At 44.6% G+C, this 25,915-nt stretch overlaps 1 protein-coding gene across 5 annotated transcripts in view; it reads left to right on the top strand.

Moving 5' to 3' along the window:
* Inpp5f (inositol polyphosphate-5-phosphatase F) overlaps positions 1-25,915 on the top strand; it is a 117,493-nt gene that overhangs the window by 60,553 nt on the left and 31,025 nt on the right. Inside the window, exons 3-9 of one of the 5 annotated variants that reach the window (XM_045142001.1) lie at positions 2,261-2,397; positions 19,846-19,974; positions 20,129-20,296; positions 20,410-20,466; positions 21,974-22,172; positions 23,608-23,787; positions 24,605-24,672. In XM_045142001.1, coding sequence (XP_044997936.1) covers positions 2,261-2,397; positions 19,846-19,974; positions 20,129-20,296; positions 20,410-20,466; positions 21,974-22,172; positions 23,608-23,787; positions 24,605-24,672 — 938 coding nt within the window. Of the gene's footprint in view, positions 1-2,260; positions 2,398-19,845; positions 19,975-20,128; positions 20,297-20,409; positions 20,467-21,973; positions 22,173-23,607; positions 23,788-24,604; positions 24,673-25,915 lie in introns of those variants that run through there. The other 4 variants (XM_045142002.1, XR_006635118.1, XM_045142005.1 and 1 more) reach the window with 4 other exon arrangements.

Below are 25,915 nucleotides of genomic sequence, written 5' to 3'. Positions count from 1 at the left end.
AGTGAGACCAAAACAAAACAAAACAAACAAACAAAAAACAACCTATCTAACTTATTCCCATAATAATACATCTTGGAATCATTCCTTGTCAGTTCATAGAATACTTCTCATTTTTTATAGCTATATACTACTTCTTTTACATAGCTGAGAATTGAACCTAAAACATCATGCATACTAGAAAAATGCTCTGCTAGTAAGATATAGCCTCAAGTGCTCTTTTTACTTTTATTTGCTGTTTTTAATTTTTTTGTTATTTATTTGTGTGTATGTATGTTGTATATATGTGCTTGTGTGTGTGAGTGCAGGTACATGTATGGTACAGAGTGTGTGTGGATGTCGAGGACAACTTTTGGGTCTGTCCTGTTTGGCCACTTTATCAGCAGCAGAGTCCGTCCCTCCCTCCCTCCCTCCCCTCCTCCTCCTCCTCCTCCTCCTCCTCCTTCTTCTTCTTCTTCTCTCTCTCTCTCTCTCTCTCTCCATATATATATATATATATCTATATATATATATATATAATTTTTTAGATAGGGTTTTGCTTTAGCTCAGGCTGACCTGGAACTCACTGTGTAGTCTCAGGGTGGCCTTGAACTCATGGCGCTCCCCCTACTTCTGCCTCTCCAGTGCTGGGGTTGAGGGTATGTGTCCACACCGGGCAGGGCTTCTCTTCACCTTGCTCTGCTGCTCTCTTGGCTGTGCTCACCCAGAGCTTCCAGGCAGTCCTCCCGTCTCTGCACACCCCCCACACACCCCCATCTTGCTGTCAGCATACTGGGATTACCGAAGCCACCACAACTCCTGCCTTGTCGTACGGGGTCTGAGGTTCAAACTCAGCAGCTCAGCCTTGAGCAGCCACGACTTTATCCACCGAGCCTTCGCCCGACCTGATGTTTCTGTTATTTTTCTTCTTGATGTGGTGTTGGGGATTGAACTCAAAGCCTTGTATATATCAGGCAAGCACCTGTGCTATATCCCCAGCCCTAAATTTTATTTTATTTTATTTTTGTATATATTTCAAGGTAGGGTCTCACTCTAGTTGCCTGGGCTGCCCTTGAACTTGTTTCGTAGCCCAGGCAGGACTTGAGCCTGGGATCTTCCTGCCTCAGCTTCCCACCTATCTCCGATTGCAGATTTCTCACCAGGTCTTGCTGTGTAGATCTGACCAGACTGGTACTCACTGTGTAACCCAGTTTGGCCTGAAACTCAAAGCAATCCCTCTGTCTCTGCTGCCTGGGTGCTGGGATGGCAGGTGTGCACCACCATGCTGGCCTTACGTTGTGCTCTCTTGTGTGGATTTGCCATCGTTTCTTCAGCTGGTCTCTTGTGTCTGGCTTCTCTATACACGTTTTGTTGCTGTTGTTTGTTGAGGTAGGGTCTCACTGGAGCCTAGGCTGACCTGGAACTCACTCTGTAGTTCCAGGCTGGCCTTGGACTCACAGTGATCTTCCTCCTTCTGCCTCCCGCGTGCTGGGATTAAAGGTGTGTGCCACCACGCGAACTGGTTTGTGTGTATACTTTTGCTGTTCAGGAGTGTTGCAGTTACTTCTTATTGCTGGGACAAAATGCCCAACCAAAAGCGCTCATGGGAAGAAAAGGCTTATTCTAGGCTTATGGTTTCCAGGGGAATCCTTGTCATGGTGCAGAAAAGCCTGGCAGAGGGACAACCAGCTCACGTGCTCACCTGCTCACCTGTCAGTAGCAGGGAATGGTCAGCAAGAGCAAGCCAACTTCACTCTCACCGGGGCGGGACTAATAAAACCCAACACCCTCCCGCATCGGCTCGCCTCCTCCGGCGAGGCCCCACCTCCCCGAGGCCCCGCCCACTAGGGACTAGTGGGAGGTTTAGCCACAGACACTGCAGGCTGTGAGGCTGTTTACATTCCCACCGTCACATGGCGTATCTTCAGGCTGACTTCCCAGCAGTAGGACTGCTGGGTTCCGTGGTAAATGCACATGCTATATTGTTAGGTGCTGTTGAGTTTTTCTCCAGAAACCTTGTGTCTCTCTGTATTCCCAGCACCATTATCTGAGAGCACTTGTCTGCCCAGAGCCTGGACGGCAAATGTTTTTTGTCATTACTTATAATAGTTCGAGATCTGATAAATCACAATTTCATCGCACTAAATTTCTCTGTGAGTGAGATTGAACATCTTTTTGTGTTTAATGCCCCCTTTTGTATCTCTGTTGTATGTTTTACTTCTGGTTATGGTTAGGTCATTCACCCAGGTCAGCGTATATCAAGTGTTAATGGTTCTTTTTTCAGATCTTCCATGGTGGCTTATTTTAATTCGTCAGAAAGCACTGGTGGGCAAACTGCCAGGAGATCACGAGGTCTGCAAAGTGACCAAAATTGCTGTGCTGTCGCTGTCTGAGATGGACCCTCAGGATCTTGAGCTGGAGGTGAGGTGGAATCCGGGGAGATGTCCCGGGAAACTTGATCAAGTGAGCAGCAGATGCGAGGATTTGTCACTAGACAGGACACACAATTCCACACCTGGGTGTCTTTCCAGGTATTTAGTCCTGTGGGTTTTCAACCCTCATTTTAGTAGTAGAATACCACAAAACCTGGGAAGCCCAGTAGACAAGGCACACAGAAGCTTTGGTTGAGGAGGTGTGGCGGGCGTGGGGTCCTGGGGGAACTGCACACTTGAGTGTCTGCCCTCTACTTCCAGGGAGCCCCAGGACTCCGTGCAGCACGATTTGGAAGCTGCTCTGGGGGTAAAAGATAATCGGGAAATGGAGGCTTAACATTTTAAAGACATATTTACTTATTTGCAAGGAGAGGAAGTGAGGAAGACAGGGAGGAGAAGAAGAAGAGAGACAGTTGGGTGTGCCAGGGCCTCTGGCCACTGCAAAGGAACTCCATGTGCACACACCATCTTGTGCATCTGGCTTTATGTGGGTGCTGGGGAACTGAACCTGGGTCGTTAGACATTGCAGGCAAGTACCTTAATCGCTGAGCCATCTCTCCAGCCTACATTTTTTTTCTCAATTTTTATTAATATCTTCCATGATTATAAAAAATGTCCCATGATAATACCGGCCCTCCACTTTCCCCTTTGAAATTCCATTCTCCATCAAATCCCCTCCCCATCTCAGTCATTCAACTTACATATATACAATACCAACCTATTAAGTACCCTCCTCCCTTCCTTTCTCTTCCCTTTATATCTCCTTTTTAACTTACTGTCCAGCCCCCATTTTTGTTTGTTTGAGCTGGGGCTTCCTATAGCCTAGGATGACCAGGAACTCAGTGATCTTCCTACCTCAGTTTCCTGAGTGCTGAAATTTCACACCACAACCACCACAATAGATTTGACTTTTGTTGTGCCTTTTGAAAAATTTCTAAACACGTTTTACTCTTGTAATTAAAGTTTATTTTATCTTCAAAAGAAAGAAACTCACTGTTCAGTGCTGTCTTTGCATTTTCCAGATCAGAAACCAAGCCCACAAGTAGCATGATTTCAGGCCAAATGGTGAGCTAGCCCCAGGGGTGTTTTTCACTATAAGCTGCTGCCTCCTGGGAGAAGTTAGCCATGAAATCCTTCTGGTGATGTCTGCGGTGGTGTGGGCATTTGATGTAGGAGTTGTCACCACTCAGCTGCAGCCCGTTTTGATTCTGTAATGTGCTGGACAGGCCTTTGTGCTCCATGGATAGTATATTGATTCCCTAGGACAGCCCTGTGTGGTGGTCAGTTACAGGTCAAGGGAGGCCTAGCAAGGACGAAGCCATGCAGCTAACACATGGTGGGTCCACAGCTGGACTCAGGAGCTCTGGTTCTGTGTCCCTTTGCTGAACTGCTTCCTAGTGACCTGTACGGCAGGTAACACCCACCAAAGCACACACCAGAATTTTCAAGCCCAAGCTCCGTTCTTGGAAATTTGAGAGCAGGTTTAAATTACTTAAAAAAATAATGGGCTGCTGGGCGTGGTGGCGCAAGCCCTTAATCCCAGCACTCGGGAGGCAGAGGTAGGTGGATTGCCATGAGTTTGAGGCCTCCCTGAGACTACATAGTGAATTCCAGGTCAGCCTGAGCCAGAGTGAGACCCTACCTCAAAAAAATGGAAGAAAAAAAAAAAAAAAAGCCAGGCGTGGTGGCGCACACCTTTATCCCAGCACTCAGGATAACTTAAAACAAAAGCAAAAATAATGGGCTAGAGAGATGGCTTAATGTAAGGCGCTTGCCTGCAAAGCCAAAGAACCCAGGTTTGATCCCCCAGGACCCATGTAAGCCAGATACACAGGGGGTGCACATATCTGGAGTTCATTTGCAGTGGCTGGAGGTCCTGGTGTACCCATTCTCTCTCTTTCTCTCTCTTTCAATCTGCCTATTTCTGTACCTCTCTCCCAAATGAATAAATAAAAATAAAATATTTTTTTAAAAGTCAAAAGGGGGCTAGAGGGATGACTTAGTGGTTAGGGCGTTTACCTGTAAAACCAAAGGACCCAGGTTCAATTCCCCAGGATCCACATTAGCCAGATGTACAAGGGGTCGCACGTGTCTGAAGTTCATCTGCACTGGCTGGAGGCCCTGGCGTGTCCACTTTCTCTGTCTGTCTCTCTTCCTCCCACTTTCTCTGTCAAATAAATAAAAAATAAAATAAAAATTATATTTTAAAAAAAGCCAAAAAGTTAAGGGCTAGAGAGATGGCTTAGGTGATAAGGCACTTGCCTGCAAAGCCAAAGGACCCAGGTTCCATTTCCCAGAACCCATGTAAGCCAGATGCACAAGGTGGCACATGTACCTGGAGCTTTTTGCAATGGCTGGATGTCCTGGTGTGCCCATTCTATCTCTCCCTCTCTCTCTCTTTTAAATAAATAACAGTAAAAACGTCAAAATGGGGCTGGAGAGATGGCTTAGCGGTTAGCACTTGCCTGTGAAGCCTAAAGACCTTGGTTCAAGGCTTGATTCCCCAGTACCCATGTAAGCCAGATGCACAAGGTGATGCATGCATATGTAGTTTGTTTGCAGTGGCTGGAGGCCCTGGTGCGTCCATTCTCTCTCTGCCTCTTTTTCTCTCTGTCACTCTCAAATAAATAAATAAATAATAAACAAAAACTAAAAATAATTTTTTCTCAATTTTTACTAACATAAAAAATAACCCACGGTAATACCCTCCTTCCCCTCACTTTCCCCTTTGAAATTCCATTCTCCATCATATCCCCTCCCCATCTCAATTAGTCTCTCTTTTATTTTGATGCCATGATCTTTTCCTCCTCTTATGGTGGTCTTATGTAGGTAGTGTCAGGCACTGTGAGGTCATGGATATCCAGGCCATTTTATGTCTGGAGGGAGCACATTGTAAGGAGTCTTACCCTTCCATTGGCTCTTGCATTCTTTCCACCAACTCTTCCGTGTATGTAATGTGGTGGTGGTGTGTGTGTGATATATGTGTGTGTATGTGCCCTTGGGGTACCCATGTGCTTGCCTGTGGTGGCCAGCTCAATCACTCTTCCGCCTGTTCGTGTTTGAGTCTATGACTAAGGACCAAGCTTGCTCCTTTTCATGAGCCCAGGCCCTTCCTTGGCCTTTCCCCCCTTTGTGGGTCTGGGGTCATGGGCATGCATGACCTCTCCCAGCTGTTCTACTTGGGTCCTGAAGATTCAAACTTCCGTGGTTTCAGGCCCTCTCTACCCTCATGCTTGCACAGGAAGTGCACTTACCTGCTGAGCCATTTCCCCCGCCCTCTAAAAGTTCTTTACAGCTTAAATAGTGTTTTAAATTTTTTTAAAAAAAATTTATGTATTTGATGGGGGGCCCAGGAGACAAGGGGGAAGAGGCAGATAAAAAGAGAACAGGTGTGCCAGGGCCTCGAGCTACTGCAAACAAACTCCAGATGCATGTGCCACCTTGTGCATCTGGTTTACGTGGGTCCTGGGAAATTGAACTTGGGTCCTGAGGCTTTGCAGGCCAGTCCCTCAACCACTAAGCCACCTGTGCAGCCTAGATTTTTAAAGGTTACTTTATTTTATTTTATTTTTTGGTTTTTCGAGTTAGGGTCTCACTCTAGCCCAGCTGACCTGGAATTGACTGTGTCGTCTCAGAGTGGGCTTGAACCCACAGCGATCCTCCTGCCTGTACCTCCCAAATGCTGGGATTAAAGGTGTGTGCCACTACGCCTGGCTAAATGTTATGTTTTTTAAAGGCATTTTATTTTATTTTACTTTTAAAATATTTTTATTTACTTATTTGGGAGAAAGGCCGGGGGTAGGGTGTGTCAAGGCCTGCAGCCACTGCAAACGAACTGCAACCCATGCACCACCCTGTGCTTCTGGCTTACATGGGTCCTGGGGAGTCAAACCTGGATCCTTTGGCGTTGTAGGCAAGTGCCTTAACTGCTAAGCTCCCTCTCCAGCCCTAAATGATACATTTCTGAAAGAAAGAAAAAGAAAAAGAAAAAACTAAGGGAATTCTTCAAAAAGTCAGAGTTACATAGTATCCAGCAATTCTGTATTCAAGAAAAAATGGAACAAAATACTCACCATAAACTTATACGAAAAAAACCCCTGAATTCATGGGATTAAAGGCTCATACTTTCAACAGCCTGCTGGCCCAGATTCAGTTCCTCAGTATTCATGTAAAGCCAGATGCGCAAAATGGTGCATGCATCTGGAGTTTATTTGTAATGGCTAGAGGCCCTGGTGTGCCCATCTTCTCCCCTCCTCTCTGTTTGCAAATAAGTAAATGAATAGATAAACAGTAAAATTTTATAAAAGAACCTTTCAGTCTCAAATGAGAAGAGAAATTTTATTTCTTTTGAAAAATACCTTTTAAAGTGTCAAAGGCTGCTGTTCCCACGTGTCTTGCTGGCTGGATCTCATTGCTGTAATAGATAGCCCTGCCATTTTCCGGCTTAGTTTCCCATTAGACAGCTGTTTAACATTTAATCTTCAGATCGTACAGATAGTGAAATTTAAAGTAGATTCACTTATTTTCCTTTTTTAAAGCAGCAACAGCAGTATCAGCTCTTCATCTGGTTGTGCATATGAGGTACAGAGGTAATTTAGGAAATCTAAAAGTGGTGGTGGTGGCTTCTTTTAGAGACCAGGAGTATCAAAATTGTGATAAGGGCTCGGCCACATGGAGAACTGGCTGAGCCTCTGGAAAATGGAAAATGATCCCACTACTAATGTTATGTAATCCCAAGGGCTGTGTTTGAACACAGTATGTTAAGACTAGAAGTTCCAAGAACTAATTTCCTTTATTCTTATTTTTTCTTTGGCAGGACTGACTTTTACTTTTTTCAGAAACATACTGGTCTATACTTCGTTTGCTCAAAATAACTACATAGAAAATTATAAAATATTCTTTGTGGGATGCTTATGGCAATTTTCAATTTCTACTTAGAAAATTCAGTTTTAAGAGATAAAGACTTCCGGTTACAATGCTTTAGTGAGTTTATATTTTGTTATAGGTCTGTAATACTTATCTTAACTCAGAGGTCATATTTGTTTTATAATTCAGATTTTGGTTTTCTTGTTGTTTGTTTTTATGAGTTTTAAAAAGTCTGTTCCACATATTATCTATGCCCCATGCCCCATAGACAGTTGTTAGATTCATGAGTTCATGCTATAGGGGCAGGTGACCCCATAAATGCTCATGCTAAAAGGGGGATGACCCCACGTATCCATATGCTAAAATGGTGTGGTGGTTTGAGTTAGATGTTCCCCATAAACTTACGTGTCCTGAATGCTAGGTCCCCAGCTGATGCCAAGTTGGAATTAAATCCTTCTGAAAGTGGTTTGTTGTGGGTAGGCTTATGGATATTATAGCCAACTTCCCTTGCCAGTGTTTGGCACACACTCCTGCTGGTTTGTCCACCAGATGTTGACCAGGAGGTGGTGTCCATTCTCTACTCATGTTATCATGGAGCTTCCCTTTGGGACTATATGCCAAAATAAACCCTTTCCTCCCACAAGCTGTTTTTGGTTGGATATCTTCTGCCAGCAATGTGAACCTGACTAAAATTGATACCAAGATGTGGTGTCATTGCTCCTAGAAATCTGTATGACTTTTGGCTTTTGCAGCTGATTTTTGAGAGGAGTGTGTTAGGATTTGGAACGTTGGTCTCAGAGACGCCTTGCAGTGCTGTAAGTACAGCTTGATGGACTATTCTGGTCAGTGTTGAAAGACCTTAATGCAGTAAGAACTATGGACTTGGAGGTTTGGTTTATGAGGGTGAGAAAGGGCTTTGGACTGGGCTAGAGGCAGTTTGTGTGAGAGGCTTGCTGTTATGCCTGTGTCCTGAGAACTTGTGCATGTTTGCATTGTGTAGAAATGGACTGGTGTGAGCAGAGGGATATGGCACAGAAGAAAAAGGTTGAGCCGAAACTGCTGCCTGTTCAGCTGCAATTGTTTTAAGAGATTACAACCATTGAGATTGGTCTTCATTGGGACAACAGGAAGAAGGCAAACTTTTTTGAAGGGGCCTGAATGCTGAAGGAGTATCCTGTTCTTCAAAGTCTGCTTCATTCCCTCCTGGATTAACAAATTGGTAGCCCACCTAGTATTATGGAGTTAAACAAATGTAGGAAAGTATGGTCAATAAATTTACAACATGGCTTTGTATTTTGAAAATGGCATGGGCAGTGTGAAGCAGGCTTGTTGGATTACCTGCATGGAGATCCTGTGGAGCCATGAGGATAAACCAGAGGTTACAGTTTCAGACCCAACAGAGATGCCAGGACTATGGGATGGCTGCCAAGGAGAGCTGCCAACACCAGATGAATTTTTCTGGGACTGTGAGTAGCCTAGCTCTGGGGGCTGAATTGGAACTCCAGAAACTTTTCAGTGGTTAGATTTAATCAGAGTTAGAGGAGACTTGTCACTGTTTAAAATCATTGGATTTGGGGGAGGGAGGGTATGACCATGGGATACTTTTTATAATCATGGAAAATGTTAATAAAAATTTAGACATAAAAATGTTGGATATAGAGCTACAGAGTTTTATGTGTGCTCTATTTGTTTGAAATCTTGTTTTTTTTTTTTTTGTTTTTTTGAGATAGGGTCTCACTGTAACCCAGGCTGACCTAGAATTCACTATGTAGTCTCATAGTGATCCTCCTACTTCTGCCTCCCAAGTGCTGGGATTAAAGGTGTGCACCACCACATCTGGCTTGTTGAAATCTTGTATTGATTGAATATTTCTTTGCTATGCCCAGTGCCATCTTTTTCAGTGTGAATGTTTATTCTGTGCTATTTTAGTTTTTTTTTGTTGTTGTTGTTGTTACATCTCAGTTAAAGAATCTTGGACTGTGAGGATGTTTGAACATCATTGGGATTGATAAAAATTGTGGGGACTTTTAAAGTTGGACTGAATGCATTGAATCTTACATCGTGTATGGTTATCACTTTATGGCAGCCAAGGGAAGAATGTGGTGGTTTGTTACTGGTGTCTTCCATAAACTTATGTCTTTTGAATGCTAGGTCCCCAGCTGATGGCAGTTTGAGAATTGGAGTCTTCTGGAGGTGGTGTACTGTTGGGAGTGGGCTTATGGATGTTATAGCCAGCTTTCCCTTGCCAACGTTTGGTACACTCTCCTGCTGTTGTTGTCCACCTGATGTTGGCCAGGAGGTGATGTCCACCATCTGCTCATTCTGTTGTTTTCTCCTGCCATTATAGAGCTTCCCCTCGTGTCTGTAATTCAAAATAAACCCTTTTTTCCCCCACAATCTGCTCTTGGTTGGGTATTTTCTGCCAGCTAACTATATCAAGAGGGGTGGCCCATGTGTCTTCATGCTAACAAGGGGATGATGCCATCTACTCATGCTGAAGGGCGTATGACCCATGTATCGTCATGCTAAAGGGGTGGTGGTAGATTAAATGCATGGTCCCATAGACTCAGGTGTTTATTTTTATTTTTATTTTTTGTTGTTGTTGTTTAAACTCTTTCTTTTTTTCTTTATGTGAGAGAGAAAGAGGCAGAGAGATAGAGGGGGAGAATGAATGGGTGCACCAGGGCCTTTAGCTGCTGTAAACAAACTCCAGACGCATGTGCCACCTTGTGCATCTGGCTTATGTGTGTCCTGGGGAATTGAACCAGGATCATTTGGCTTCATAGGCAGATGCCTTAACCATTAAGCCATCTCTCCAGCCCATCAGTTTTTTTTTTTATTATTATTAAAATTGAGTTTGCAGCTTCAGCCCATAGCAGGCTGCTATGGCTGCAGAGGCCGTGTCAGTAGATGTGGATATGAATTTCAGCCCAAAGGTGCGCCAAAAGGCTGAGCTCCGGGAGCCTTGCTTGCTGCTATTTGGTTTTGCTGGCTGCTGGTGGTTTCTCAGTCTGCTTTGATTTATGAATGAAAGCCAACTTCTGCCATTGATAGAACTTCCTATGGATCCGTAAGCTTGAAATAAATCTCTCCTGTCCATAAAACTGTGCTTGGTTGGATGTTTGTCCCAGGACCGTGGAGCTGTCTATTATAACAGGGGTGACTATATGTATTCTCTAGCTCGAGTTGTGGGGGGGATGACTGCATGTATCCTCAGGGCAAAATAGACCTCAGGTTTCAGAGTGTTTTGGATTTTGATATTAAAGATAAGAAGCTAAGGGTTGATGGTCCTGAATTAACTCTCTTCCCAAACTTGAGATAAAAGTAGATGAAGGAAATAAAGTTTTGCCAGGGTTGGAGATAGGATGCCCATGGACTGAAAGGCACCATAGGTGTCCCTGAAGCTGTAGTCTTTTTGTCTGTTTGTTTGTTTGTTTTTTGAGGCAGGGTCTCTCTCTAGCCCAGAGGCTGACCTAGAATTCACTATGTAGTCTCAGGGTGGCCTCGAACTCACGGTGATCCTCCTACCTCTGCCTCCTTAAGTACTGGGATTAAAGGCATGCGCCACCACCCCCGGTGGTCTTCCTTATTCTTGATCTCGAAGCAGGCAGCAGCAGGTGGGAACTGGCCTGTGCATGATGCAAAGGGACTGGGCTTCATGGGAGATGGTAGCTGAGAGCCATGTTTAGTATCTGCACACAGGTCAGAGAGAATTCCTCCAGCCCATGCCAGGTGGTAGTCTGCATAAGGAATCTCCTGGGGCTGGAGAGATTGCTCGGTGATTAAAAGCACTTGCTGTTTAGGCCTGAGACCCTCAGAAGTCATGTAAAACTGGATGCAAGTGGTGCATGTGTCGGTGATTCCAGCGGCGCTGGGAGGTGGAATCAGGAGAATCCCAAAGCCTGCAAGGCACCTGGTCTAGCATTTACCATCGAGAATAAGAGAGACCTTGTCTCATACAGGTGGAAGATGAGCTCCAAGTTTGTCCTCTGACCTCCACACAAGTGCGAGAGGACATGCATGTGTGCATACATACTCAGAATACCATACACCACACAACTGTCTCCTGTCTGTTTCCATCGGGAGACACCGGCCCATGAAAAGAGGAGGATGTGAGCCACCACCACAGCAGTGGGCATGAAGTGGGGGGCACTGAGAGGAGCATGTTTGGAAGGGGGTCAGTGGAAGGCGACTCAGAGTTTCTTAAGCGAGCCAGTGGGCGGTGGAGCTGTTACCCAGAGTAATAGGACAGAAGAACAACAGCTTGGACCCAGGTATCGATTGTTTTAGACATGCAGACTTTGACAACTCGTGTGTGTCTGTGTGGTCACATGCGTGAGTCTTTGAGCTCAGCGTGCTCATGCATTTGAACTTGGCAGTAGTTAAAATGAAGAGAGTAGGGGTTTTTTTTGTTTGTTTGTTTTGTTTTTGTTTTTGGAGGTGGGGTCTCACTCTAGCCCAGGCTGACCTGGAATTCACTATGGAGTCTCAGGGTGGCCTCGAACTCACAGTGATCCTCCTACCTCTGCCTCCCGAGTGCTGGGATTAAAGGCGTGCACCACCACGCCCAGCAGAGTGGCATTTTTTTTAAAGACAGAACATGGGAAATGAGAAGAGAACTAAGGATTGGCAATACAAAAGGAGATTGAAAAGGAATACCCCAAGATGGGACAACCCAGAGTGTGATGTCATGGTACCAGAGGAAGAGACAGCAGGGAGAGGTCATTAGTGCCACGTGCATGCATGTGTGTGTGTGTGTGTGTGTGTGTGTGTGTGTGTATGGATGGATAGATAGATAGAGAGCGTGGGGGGGGGAATGAATGAGAATGAGAACGAGAACGAATTTTTCATTTTTCAAAATTGACATTGTCTCCCTCTGTCCCATGTCAGGTTCTCAGGAGCCTTCTGTCGTGGGTGTACCCCAAATAGACTGGAGAGCTCACAGGTCCAGGATGTGAAGCTGTTAGTACTCTGTGGATTCCCAGGTAGACCCCGGGGCTGCAGACAGGAGTGAGACACACGAGACACAGCAGGTGTTAGGGAAAGCACTGTTGGTAAAAGGTTGGAAGCCGGGCACGCTGGTTCTCACTTCTTTTTTTTTTTTTTTTTTTTCCCCAAGGTAGGATCTCACTCTACCCAGGCTGACCTGGAACTCACTATGTAGTCTCAGGGTGGCCTTGAACTCAAGGTGATCCTCCTACCTCTGCCTCCCGAGTGCTGGGCTAAAGGTGTGCACCAACATGCCCAGCTTGGTTCTCACTTTTAATCCCAGTACCTCAGAGGCTTAGGTGGGGGGATCACAAGTTGCAGGTCATTCTGTACTCCTGTACTCCATGGTAAATTTGAAGCCAGCCTGGGCTACAGAGTGAGCTCCAGGTCAGCCTTGGCTACAGTGAGAACCTGCCTCAAATAAAGAGATGGCTCAGCAGTTAAGGTGTTTGCCTGCAAAGCCCAAGGATCTCGGTTCAATTCCCCAGGACCCACGTAAGCTAGATGCACAAGGTGACACATGTGTCTCAAATTTGTTTTCAGTGGCTGAAGGCCCTGGCATGCCCATTCTCTCTCACTCTTTCTCTTCTTCTTTCCCTTTCCCACTCAAATAAATAAATAAATAAATAAATAAATATTAAAAAAAAAAAAAAGAGTTAGGAGAGTTAGGACCGAGAAGGGATGAATTAGGATGCAAGGTCTCTATCCTCGAGGAGATACAGCCAGAAGTCAGCCTTGTTGAGAAAAATGCATTCCTGACTTTCTGAGAGTGAGAAGTCTTGGTACAGACTAAACATACTGTGGAAAGCTTACTTTAGAATAATAAGATTATGCCGAGTGTGTTGATGGGTGATGCTGAAATTCCAGCGCTCAAGAGGCTATCCTGCACTCCATAGTGAGTTCAAGGTCAGCCTGGGCTGTGTGAGACCCTGGCCGAGTGTGTTGATGGGTGATGCTGAAATTCCAGCGCTCAAGAGGCTATCCTGCACTCCATAGTGAGTTCAAGGTCAGCCTGGGCTGTGTGAGACCCTGACAAAGTCTCTAGATCTTGGGTTTTTTGTTGGGGGGTTGGTTGTTTGCTTTGGTTTTTCAAGGTAGGATCTCACTCTAGCCCAGGCTGTCCTGGAATTCACTATGTAGTCTCAGGCTGGCCTTGAACTCAGGGTAATCCTCCTACCTCTGCCTCCTGAGTGCTGGGATTACAAGTGTGTGTCACCACGTCCAGCTTGATTTTAAGACTTATCTGATTTTTTTTTTTTCCCTTTGGTTTTTCAATGTAGGGTCTAGCTGTAGCTCAGGCTGACCTGGAATTCACTATGTAGCCTCAGGGTGGCCTTGAACTCATAGCAGTCCTCCTACCTCTGGGATTAAAGGCATGCACCACCATGCCTGACTATCCTGATGTGTTCTTGTGTGACTTGAATGTTCTTAAAGAATAATTTTATCTGACAAATATTTATATAGCATTATAGCCACCTATAGTAGATTTGGGGCATGTTTTCAGACTTTCAAAAATTTTTTATTTATTTGTTTGCAAGCAGAGAGAAATAGAGACAGACACAGAGAGAATGGGCGCACCAGGGCCTGTAGCCACTGCAAATGAACTCCAGATTCATTGCCCTTTGTGCATTTGGTTTACGTGGGTCCTGGGAAATTGAACCTGGGTCCTTTGGCTTTGTAGGCAAATGCCTTCCTTAGCCATTAAGCCATCTCTCCAGCCCCTATTTTCAGACTTTTAAGCATTAATATGACTAGGGGGCTGGAGTGGAGGCTCAGCTGCTAAAGGCACTTGCTAGCAAAGCCTGGTGGCCCAGGTTCAATTCAATTCAGTATCCATTTGGAGTTCATTTACAGTGTCAAGAAGCCTGATCTGTCCATTCTCTTTATCTCTCATGAATACACGTTCACTGCTTGCAAATAAGTAAATTAAAAAAAAATAGGGCTGGAGAGATGGTTTAACAGTTAAAGCATTTGCCTGCAAAGCCAAAGGACCTCAGTTCAATTCCCCAGGACACATGTAAGCCAGATGCATAAGGGGGTGCATGCATCTGGAGTTGGTTTGCAGTGGATGGAGGCCCTGGCGTGCCCATTCTCTCTCTCTCTCTCTCTCTCTCTCTCTCTCTTTCTCCCACTCTCTGTCTCTCAAATAAATAATAATAAAAAAATTTTAGCCAGGCATGGTGGCATATGCCTTCAATCACAGCACTTGGGCGGCAGACGTAGGAGGATCACTGTAAGCTCGAGGCCACCCTGAGACTACATAGTGAATTCTAGGTCAGCCTGGACTAGAGTGAAACCCTACCTGAAAAAACAAGAATGAATAAATAACTTTTTAAAGTTACAGCTGGGCATGGTGACACGTGCCTTTAATCCCAGCATTTGGGAAGTAGAGGTAGGAGGATTGCTCTGAGTTCGAGGCCAGCCTGGGACTGCAAAGTGAGCTCCAGGTCATCCTGGGCTAGAGTGAGACCCTACCTTGAGAAAACAAAAGAGAAAGAGTTAATATGCCTAAATGGTAACTAGTATTCTATAGGAAATTGTGAGCCAGTGATTTCTTAGCACCACAAGCAAAGCAGGACAGAGGAAGAAGGTCCTTAGCACAGCACCAGTCTGGAGAGGGTCTGCAGGCCCATTTGGAGCTTGCTGCATCCTGACCTTGTGCTCTTCCTGCCTCGGTCTCCTGGCCTCCTCATTGCTGACATTACAGGCATGCAGTGCCATGCCCAGCTGGGAGAGCATCCCTTAGAAAGTGCATCTCTGCTGCCCAGCCCAAGTGCTGTCTAGAGGGAGGTGTCTGTGTGCAGAGAACAACTAGAACAAAGCCTTGCGGTGGAATGCTTGATGCGCTGAGGGACAGCCAGCAGACAGGAGAAGCGGGACAGGCTGCAGAAGAGAAGGGGAGGAGGAAGGCAGCCGGGGGTTTGGTTTTGGACACGATGAGTTTGAGATGTGTACTGGGAAACCAAGTATAAATGTTGGGGTGTGTGAGGCTGAAGTTTTGGGAGGGAGCTGGAAATACACACTAGGGATGGAGGGATTGCAATGTGGTTGGTATCTGAACCCGTGAGATTGGATAAAATCCCTGAGGGAGTGGCTGCAGACAGGGAGGGGGCTGAAGCTGGACCCTTGGGGTGTGTAGACTGCGACTTCATTGCAGGGAAGTTATGTCAGCTGTTTTCTCAGGACTCTGATCATTTCTACCTACTCTTCAGTGCCCGTGGTTTTAATGGTTAGCAGAAGACACAGTGTAAGGTGGTGTTCATGTGAAGCACAGGGGAATTATTTTGATAGCCGTAATTTTGAAATGGCTTAAAATCAAATGGGGATCCTATTACATCTGAAAACTTAGACCAGCTGTTTCCACATCTTCATTTAATAACAGGATTCATTTTCCCCATCTCATTAGATTGGCTTTTCTTCTCATTTGTCATTTGTTGACAGTGTGTCTCTAAAAATAAGCACTTAGGGGCTGGAGAGATGGGTTAGTGTTAAGGCCCGTGCATGCAAAGCCAAAGAACCCTGGTTCAATTCCCCAGGACCCATGTAAGCCAGATGTACAAGGTGGTACATGCGACTGGAATTTGTTTGCAGTGGCTGAAGTCCCCAGGTATGCCCATTCTCTCTCTGTCTCTGCCTCTTTTTCTCTCTCTCAAGTAAATAAATAAAAATTAAAAAACATAAGCATTTAGTAACTTAGTTTTAATTAGGAATCTCCTACTTATTAGCAGTACACCTGGTGTTTTGACAAAGTAGTATTGATCTATCTTTTTTCTTTTCTTTTATTTTTTATCTATATCGTATTAATAGAATTCACATGTACCTTTCGGGATATTTCCTTTATATATTTAGCCATGTGGAATTATATGCAAATCTTCTGGTTCTAACTAGAAAGCCTTTGTTAGAATAGAACTTTCTGTTCCTAGGAGTGGGGATAAAGATCACTTAATATAGTACTTGCCTCACAAGCATGAGGACCTTAGTTTCACCCCTAGAACCCATATAAAAGTGCTGGGCATGGTGGTATGCACGTGTGAACCCAGTCCTTGGGGTTGCCAGACGGCCCACCTAGTCTAATTGGTGAGCTCCAGGTCATTGGGAAACCCAGTCTCACAAAGGTGAATGGTGTTCCTGAGGCTGTCCTCTGGCCTCCCCATGCATGTGCACGTACCTTTAAAAACAAAACAACTTTGGGCTGGAGAAATAGCTTTGTGGTTAAGCCATTTGCCTGCAAAGCCAAAGGACCCAAGTTTGATTCCCCAAGACCCATGTAAGTTGGATGCACAAGGGACACATGTGTCTGGAGTTCATTTGCAGAGGCTAGAGGCCCTGGTGTGCCCATTCTCTATCTGTCTCTCTTTTCTCTATCTTATCTCTCTCTGCTTGCAAAACAAACAAACAAACAGGCCAGAAGCTGCCTGGCATTGTGTGGTGACCCTACCTTAAAAACAAAAAAAACCCCAAAAACCTGTCTCTTCATGTCTCAACATAGCCACATTCATGCCTCTCTTCATCTTTTCTGTATCTGGCTAATGTGGGTCCTGGGGAATTGAGCCTCGAACCAGGGTCCTTAGGCTTCACAGACTTTGCCAGTTGGATTCTGTCTGCAGCCCCTAGTTCTGCTCTTTAAATTTAACTAATCTCTGGACCCAAAGCTAATGTTATTTTCTGATTTCATTAGTGTATTTAAGTATAGGAGGAAAGGGAGTGATTGACATGTTTAGCTTTTCAAAATTTTTTCCAATACAATGGAGTTCTACTCAGCGGTAAAGAAAAATGAAGTTATGAGATTTGCAGAAAAATGGATGGACCTGGAAAGTATTATACTAAGTGAGGTAACCCAGGCCCAGAAAGCCAAGCGCCACATGTTCTCTCTCATATGTGGATCCTAGCTACAGATGACTGGGCTTCTGCGTGAGAATGAAAATACTTAGTAGCAGAGGCCAGTAAGTTAAAAAGGAGATATAAAGGGAAGAGAAAGGAAGGGAGGAGGGTACTTAATAGGTTGGTATTGTATATATGTAAGTAGAACGATTGAGATGGGGAGGTAATATGATGGAGAATGGAATTTCAAAGGGGAAAGTGTGGGGGGGGAGGGTATTACCATGGGATGTTTTTATAATCATGGAAAATGTTAATAAAAATTGTGAAAAATAAAGATTTTCTCCAAACTAAAATAATTAATTAGCATAAATGAATATTTCACAGCCCTTGGTAATGACCATGAGTCATAACAAATGTGTATTTTGCAGTGTTTTGTTCTTAGATGACAGTTTTCAAAGCAGAATTAGCCTCAACTAGAATATCTCGTTCTTCAGTTACTTTACTGTTGCTGTCAGGTTTACGTTGCTGGCAGAAAACACCTGACCAAGAGCAGATTGGGGGGCGGGGAAAGGGTTTCTCCTGGCTTGTAGACTTGAGGGGAAGCTCCATGATGGCAGGGGAAATGATGGCATGAGCAGAGGGTGGACATCACCTCCTGGCCAACATCAGATGGACAACAGCAATGGGAGAGTGTGCCAAACACTGGCAACAAGAAGCTGGCTGTAATACCCACAAGCCTGCCCCCAACAGTACACTGCCTCCAGGAGGCTTTAATTTCCAAATTGTCATCAGCTTGGGACCTAGCATTCAGCACCCGACGTTTATGGGGCACACTTGAATCAAACCACCACAATTAGTAAGAACTTATTATAGCTCTAACCTGAATTTTCTGTCTTTAAATCCTAAATACATCCCTCCCCTTATTCCATGTGTTTATGTGGCTCCTAATCATTGGAACCATAGATGTGTTGTATCTACTTGGACAACTCACTCTTTTTTAAAAAAAAACTTCCAAACACACACCCACACATACATACATGCATACATACATACATACATACATAGCTGGTCGTGGTGCCGCACGCCTTTAGTCCCAGCACTTGGGAAGCAGAGGTAGGAGGATCACTGTGAGTTCAAGGCCACCCTGAAAATACATAGTGAATTGCAGGTCATCCTGGGCTAGAGTGAGACCCTACCTCAAAAAACAAAAACCAAAACAAAACCTTTTATTTATTTGTTTACTTGAGGGCAACAGAGAGAGAGAGAGAGAGAGAATGGGTGCGCCAGGGCCTCCAGCCACTGCAAATGAACTCCAGACGCGTGTGCCCCCTTCTGTATCTGGCTAATGTGGGTCTTGGGGAATTGAGCCTCGAACCAGGGTCCTTAGGCTTCACAGACAAGCTATTAACCGCTAAGCCATCTCTCCAGCCCCAAAACAAAACTTTTTATTGACAACTTCTATACATACAGACAATATGTCATGATCATAATCCCCTCCACCACCTTCCTTTTTCTCCCTCCCAAATGCTGCCCTCCACTGAATGTCTTCTTTCCAACCAGTCTTTCTTCTATTTTTAAAAACTTTATTTATTTATTTGAGAGGAGAGGATGAGCATGCCTTGGCCTCTTGCCACTATAAATGAACTCTAGACACATGTGTTACTTTGTGCATCTGGCTTTACATGGGTACTGGGGAATCAAACCTGGGTCAGCACGCTTTGCAAGCAATCGCCTTTAACTGCTGAACTCTCTTCCTAGCCTCTCTCTTTTCTTAAAAAACACATTTAAATTTTTATTTTGTTTCTGGTTTTTCAACATAGGGTCTTGCTGTTCAGCCCAAGCTGACCTCGAATTCACTGAGTAGTCTCAGGGTGGCCTTGAACTCATAGCCATCCTCCTACCTTTGCCTCCTGAGGGCTGGGATTAACGGCCTAAGTCACCACAATGGGCTCGCTTTTATTTTGACGTCAGCATTTCCCTCCTCCTATCATGCAGGTCTGTGTAGGTAGCATCAGCCACTGTGTCTGGAAGGCAGTGTTACAGAACACTCCTCCCTTCTTCCTGCCCCCTCTTCTGCAGTGGTCCCTGAGCCTTGGAAGCTGCGGTAAAGCTCTCTTACTCAGTGTTGAACGCTCTCCTGTCACTACTCAGCACTTTGATGAGAGTTTTTTTTTTTTTTTTAATTTTTATTTATTTATTTGAGAGCGACAGACACAGAGAGAAAGACAGGGGGAGAGAGAGAGAATGGGCGCGCCAGGGCTTCCAGCCTCTGCAAACGAACTCCAGACGCGTGCGCCCCCTTGTGCATCTGGCTAACGTGGGACCTGGGGAACCGAGCCTCAAACCGGGGTCCTTAGGCTTCACAGGCAAGCTCTTAACCGCTAAGCCATCTCTCCAGCCCTGATGAGAGGTTTTTTTGTTTTGTTTTGTTTTTGAGGTAGGGTTTCACTTTAGCCCAGGCTGACCAGGAACTCACTCTGTAGCTCCAGGCTGGCCTCAAATTCACAGTGCTCTTCCTCCCGCCGCCATGCCCAGCACCTTTGATGAGTTTTGAGTCTCCCCAGTGGTCATTGCCGTCTGAAAAGAGAAGCCTCTTTAACCGGAAGTGAAAGCAGCATTAGCCTGTGGGGATTTTAGTAACTCTTGAGGTGTGTTTTTAACCCAGATGCATGAGTCATAGCTTCACTTCTGTACTCATACTTCCACATCTGGCAAGCAGCTAGTAGCTAATGGTGAATCATCTTTCTCTTTAATTATTTAGCTCTGTAAGAAGCATCATTTTGGGATTAACAAGCCAGAGAAGATTATACCATCACCCGATGACTCCAAGTTTCTCCTGAAGACCTTTACGCACATTAAGTCCAACGTGTCTGCTCCTAATAAAAAGAAAGTAAGAGTCTAACTGACATGGCAGTGGAATTCATCTTTGGTTAGTCATAAGCTGAAGGGTGATTTTCCGGGTCTTTGAGGTTGTTCAGAATTGGACGTCTTACTATCCATACCCTTACTAATTTCTGCAGTCATAGTAGGCTGTTTTCTTACAGGTTAAGGAAAGCAAAGAGAAGGAGAGGCTGGAGAGGAGGCTGCTCGAGGAGCTGCTGAAGATGTTCATGGACTCGGAGTCCTTCTACTTCAGCGTGACCTATGACTTGACCAACTCCGTGCAGAGGCAGAGCGCGGGGGAGGACGACGGGCGCCCCCTCTGGCAGAAGGTAGAACTCACAGCCCATAGTGGCTTTGCCCCCCCCCCCTCCCAGCAGTTTGTGGTCTGCTTTGTCTTTTCTCTGGAAACTGAGATAATGTATGTCTGCACCACTTTCTCTAGGTTGATGACCGCTTCTTTTGGAATAAGCATATGATAAAAGACCTGACTGCGATTGGTGTGAGTAGTTGTGCCTGCGATGTCCTGTCAGTTGCATCTCCCACGTGAATGTTAAGGGGACTGGGGTCGGCTCAGTGTGTAAGTCATTTGCTGTGCAGCTCTGTTTACCTGACTTTGCGGCCCCATGCCTCATGTAAAAACCACGATCTGCGGTGGGCTTTTGTCATCCCTGCACGTGGAAAGAAGAAAAGCAGAGGTAGGGCACTGTGGCATGCATACACCCACACACTTAGAAAAACAACGAAAATTTAGGGGCTGGAGAGATGGCTTAGCAGTTAAAGTGCTTGCCTGCAAAGCTAAAGGACCCAGGTTCTGTTCCCCAGTACCCACATAAAGCCAGATGTATAAGGTGGAGCATGCATCCGGAGTTCACTTGCATTGGCTAGAGGTCCTGGCATGCCGATTCTTTCTCTGCCTCTGTCTCTCTTTCAAATACATAAATAAAATATTTTAAAAAAAGAAAAATTTAAAAACAGGGCCACAAGTGGTAGTTTACATTTTTAATTTCAGCACATAAGAGGCTGAGGTAGGAGGATCACCATGAGTTCAAGGCCAGCCTGGGCTACAAGTGAATTCCAGATCTGTTTGGGCTAAGATTAGACCCTGCCTCAAAAAAAAAAAAATAATAATTTTTTTAAAGGGCTGGAGAGATGGCTTAGTGGTTAAGGCTCTTGCTTTTGAAGTCCGAGGAGCCAGGTTCGATTCCCCAGAAGTCATGTAAGTGAGCTGCATATGTTGGCACATGTATCTGGAACTTGTGTGCAGTGGCCAGAGGCCATCTGAACAGAGAACTTTCTTTAACTAGAGAGCTCGTTCTCTTTCTCTCACTCTCAAATAAATAAATAATAAAAATAACACTTGGGAGGCAGAGGTAGGAGGATTGCTATGAGTTCTAGTGAATTCCAGGTCAGCCTGGGCTAGAGTGGGACACTACCTTAAAAACCAAAAAAAAGTAATAACTTTTCAGCTCTTTGAACTCACGGTGATCCTCCTGCCTCAGCCTCCCAAGTGCTGGGATCAAAGGTGGCGCCACGTCGCCCAGCTCTTAGCCCTGTTTTCCTAAACCAGGAGAAATGGTTGTAATGGCTACATTTGTTAAATCCTCTGTACATGTGGGCTCTGTGCTGTTTACACGTGTTACTTGTTACTCACAGCAGCCTCATGACGCAGGAGAACTTCCGGGCTCACTGAGGACCCTGGGGCATGGTCAGGTGCAGGAGCCCCCTTGCGGGCCAGGGAGTGGGTGCGAGAGCTCGACCTGAACCAGCAGTCTGGCTTCGGCGCTGTGTTCCTCCCAGGTGGCGCTTGTTTGAGTGACTGGTCAGGAACAGGAAGGGCCTCTCTCCTCCTCTCCCTCCCTCCGTGCTCACGGAGCGGCCAACGTGGTTGAGAATAGAAGGTTCTGTTTCTGCTGAGCCGCCACAGAGGTGCTGGCTGTTGTTGGGTTTAAAAATAAGCAGTGGTGCTGTGAAGACGAGAAACAACTTCACGTTTGTTTTGTCTCCAGTCTCCAGATGTGGACTTCTGGATCATCCCCATCATCCAAGGTTTTGTGCAGATTGAAGAACTTGTGGTGAATTATAATGAGTCACCTGATGATGAGAAAAGCAGCCCCGAGACCCCCCCTCAGGAGTCCACCTGTGTCGATGACATCCACCCACGGTTTCTGGTGGCGCTCATATCACGCCGGAGCAGGCACAGAGCAGGTGAGTACGGGGATGTAATGGCATGTAAATCACATCCAGGTGGGCACAGCAAAGCTGCAGGCAGCCTGAAATACAGCCGACAGCTATGGATCTAGAAGCACAGTTGGGTGTGAACTCCAGTACTGTGGTGTTCTTAGGGACTGATGTCTAAAGTGAGTGAGTGAGGAGAGTTAGTAAGATGAGACAGGAAGGAGGCATCTGCACAGAACTTCTAAATGCTGCCCGTGTCACAGTGATAGCTCCTTCTGGAGTGCTAATGCCTTTGGGAAAACCCTTCTCTTGCATTTAGAAGAACTGAGATTTCACTTATCAAAAACAATGATGGGGGGGGCTGCTGGAGAGATGCCTTAGTGGCTGATGCACTTGCCTGCAAAGCCTAAGGACCCAGGTTCAGTTCCCCAGTCCTCACATAAGACAGATGCACAAGGTGGCATATGAATCTGGAGTTTGTTTGCAGTGGCTAGAGACCCTGGCATGCCCATTCTCTCTCTCAAATAAATAAAATATTTTTAAAAAATGATGGGAATGGCTATGATTTGGCATAGACAACATTGTTGGTTATCCATTTGCATACAGGATTCTAAAGGCTTTCCTATAGGCATATGTTTAATTAGCATAATCAAATACAGATGCGTAATATAGTCAGACTAAATAAAAAAACTGTAAGATTTTTGGTATGTAGCCCAGGCCAACTTTGAGCTTTCCATCCTCTTGCATCTGCTTAATAACTGAGATATCAGGTGTGTGTTATAGTCCCAGGCCAAACAAATAAAGGTGTTTTGTTTTGTTTTGTTTTTCCCCAGGTAGGGTCTCACTGTAGGCCAGGCTAACCTGGAATTCACTATTTTTTTTTTTAACCCCGTTTTCCCAGGCCCTAGCTCAAGCTGACTTGGAATTTACTATGTAGTCTCTGGCTGGCCTCAAACGCACAGTGATCCTCCTACCTTAGCTGGGATTAAAGGCATGTGCCACCATGCTCGGCAGCAAATAAAATTTTATTTTTTTATGAGAAAGAGAGAGAGAATTGGCATGCCAGGGCCTCTGGCCACTGCAATCTAACTCCAGATGGATGCACCATCTTGTGCGTCTGATTTACATGGATATGGAGAATCGAACATGGGTTCTTAGGCTTCACAGGTAAGTGCCTTAACCACTTAGCCATCTCTTTAGCCCCAAACATAGTTTTAAAAAATATATTTCTACTTATTTGTAAGCAGAGAGAGAGAGAGAGAGAGAGAGATAGAATGGGTGCATCAGGCTCTCTAGCTGCTGCAAACCAACTCCAGATGCATGCAGTACCTTGTGCGTCTGGCTCCGTGTTGGTACTGGGAAATCAAGCCTTAGGCTTTGCGGGCAAGTGCCTTAACTGCTGATCCATCTCTCCAGCCCACAAATACAGTTTTTATTGTAGCTTTGTATTTTAATTTTCTTTTAGGAATGCGCTATAAACGAAGAGGAGTGGATAAAAATGGAAATGTTGCAAATTATGTGGAGACTGAGCAATTAATTCATGTTCATAACCATACACTGTCATTTATTCAGACACGAGGCTCTGTGCCTGTATTTTGGAGCCAAGTCGGGTATCGATATAATCCAAGACCTCGGCTGGACAAAAGTAAGTATGCCAGTTACTGGGTTTGCAAATGATGATTTCAGAAAGGATTTTAAAATACAAATCAGGTTTCTGCCAGGCTTGAGTAGCAGCGCTGACAATGTACAAATCAAAGCCATACCTGTTGCTGTGACCTGCGCTGACCACAGGTGATGATCAGCGTGACGGGGTGGAACAGGTACTGGACCGAGTTTCTCCCGCAGTGTTGTAACACTGTCTGTTTCACAGACTTCGAACTTCTCTTGCTGTGAAGAATCCTTCATTGAGCGTTTAACCTTGGAAAAGGGTAAAAGTAACCAATATTTGTAAAAGCAGGAAATACCAAGATGGGGCCTTTGGCACGCCTCTGTACAAATGGCTCTCTGTGGAAGCTTTTATTCAGACATTGAGGATTTCACTTCCTTTGTTATTTTAAGTTTAGCACCAGAATAGCTGTCATTTAAATCTAACTACTAAGAGAGGTTGTTTATTTGTTTTTACTGTTATCTTTTTTTCAGTGTATTTATATTAATGTTCTTAGAGCACAGTAAAACTTCATTCCTTTTAATGTCGTTGTCCTAGAGAGATCTTTATTTTATTATAAGTCACATGAAGCCTTTTTAAAGAACTAGGCTATGTATACACATACTAAATGTCATAATTTCACAGTTGGTGCTTTCTGATATAACTTAGTTTAATTGGAAAAAATTATTTTAAAGTGATGGTTTGGCAATCTTACATTTAGGCTGTCAAGTTACTTAATATTAAGAATAAAGATGGAATAGACACTTCTGTCATAAACATGGGAAGAAAAAATAGATCTTGTATTACTTCTTTGTAGGTGAAAAGGAAACTGTTGCCTATTTCTGTGCCCATTTTGAAGAACAACTGAGAATTTACAAAAAACAGGTGGGCTTTGATATGTAGTAGTAAAATGATCCCTCATATGTAGAAATGACTAGATCTATTGCTTTGAATCTCATGAAAAAACAGTGTACGATTGCTCATTATTAAGCAGCAACATTTGTCACGAAGTTTAAAAACATGTATAAGAGCCGGATGTGGTGGCGCACACCCTTTAATCCCAACACTCGGGAGGCAGAGGTAGGAGGATCACCCATGAGTTCAAGGCCACCCTGAGACTACATAGTGAATTCCAGGTCAGCCTGGGCTAGAGTGAGGCCCTACCTCAAAAAAACAAAAAATAAAATAAAATAAAACATGTATAAACTAAGAACATTCTTAATATTCCTTAAGAATATTCATGGAACCATCTACTTTAGATTGTTTGGGTAAGATAAGGAGATTAGACTTATATCAATTACTGATTATAATCCAAGAAGCACCTACCAAGCATGTCCAACCTTTGATGCTGTAACATGATGTCTCCAAAGTCTGTGCTTGAGAACTGTGAGATCAAGTTCCACAAATGAAATTAAAAAAAAAAAAAAATCAGTATTTTAAGTAAGTTTAAAATTTTGTGTTGGTCCACATTCACTCATGCAGCTTGTGGGTTGGACATGCCTGTTAGCCTAAGAAAGATGGGCTGGAGAGATGGCTTAGTGGTTAAGACACTTGCCAGTAAAGTCAAAGGACCTGGGTTCAATTCCCCAATACCCATATATAACCAGATGCACAAGGTGGCGCATGTGTCTGGAGTTTGCAGTGACCAGAGGCCCTGGTGTGCCCACTCTCTCTGCCTCTTTCACTCTCTCATCTCTCTCAATAATAAATAAAATAGTTTTTTTAAAAAGAAAGTTGGGCTGGAGGAGGGTTAAGGCATTTGCCTGCAAAGCCAAAGGACCCTGGTTCAATTCCCCAAGACCTACATTAGCCAGATGTACAAAGGGGCACACGTATCTGGACTTTGTTTGCAGTGGCTGGAGGCCCTGGCGCACCCATTCTCTCTCTCTCTTTCCCCCTTTCCTTCTTTCCCTGTCAAATAGATAAATAAGTAAAAGAAAGTTGTCTCAGCACTATGTACCGCCTCCTGGAGATAACCATATGATATGTAACTTCATTTCAGATAGATAAATAAGTAAAAGAAAGTTGTCTCAGCACTATGTACCGCCTCCTGGAGATAACCATATGATATGTAACTTCATTTCTCTGCTCATGTATTCACACATAGGAATGTAATCAGATGACGCAA

The sequence above is a fragment of the Jaculus jaculus genome, chromosome 1 (assembly GCF_020740685.1).
Source record: "Jaculus jaculus isolate mJacJac1 chromosome 1, mJacJac1.mat.Y.cur, whole genome shotgun sequence".
In the NCBI taxonomy this organism is placed as follows: domain Eukaryota; kingdom Metazoa; phylum Chordata; class Mammalia; order Rodentia; family Dipodidae; genus Jaculus; species Jaculus jaculus.
Note: the sequence above shows the minus strand (reverse complement) of the source record. Positions and strands in the feature narration are given on the sequence as shown.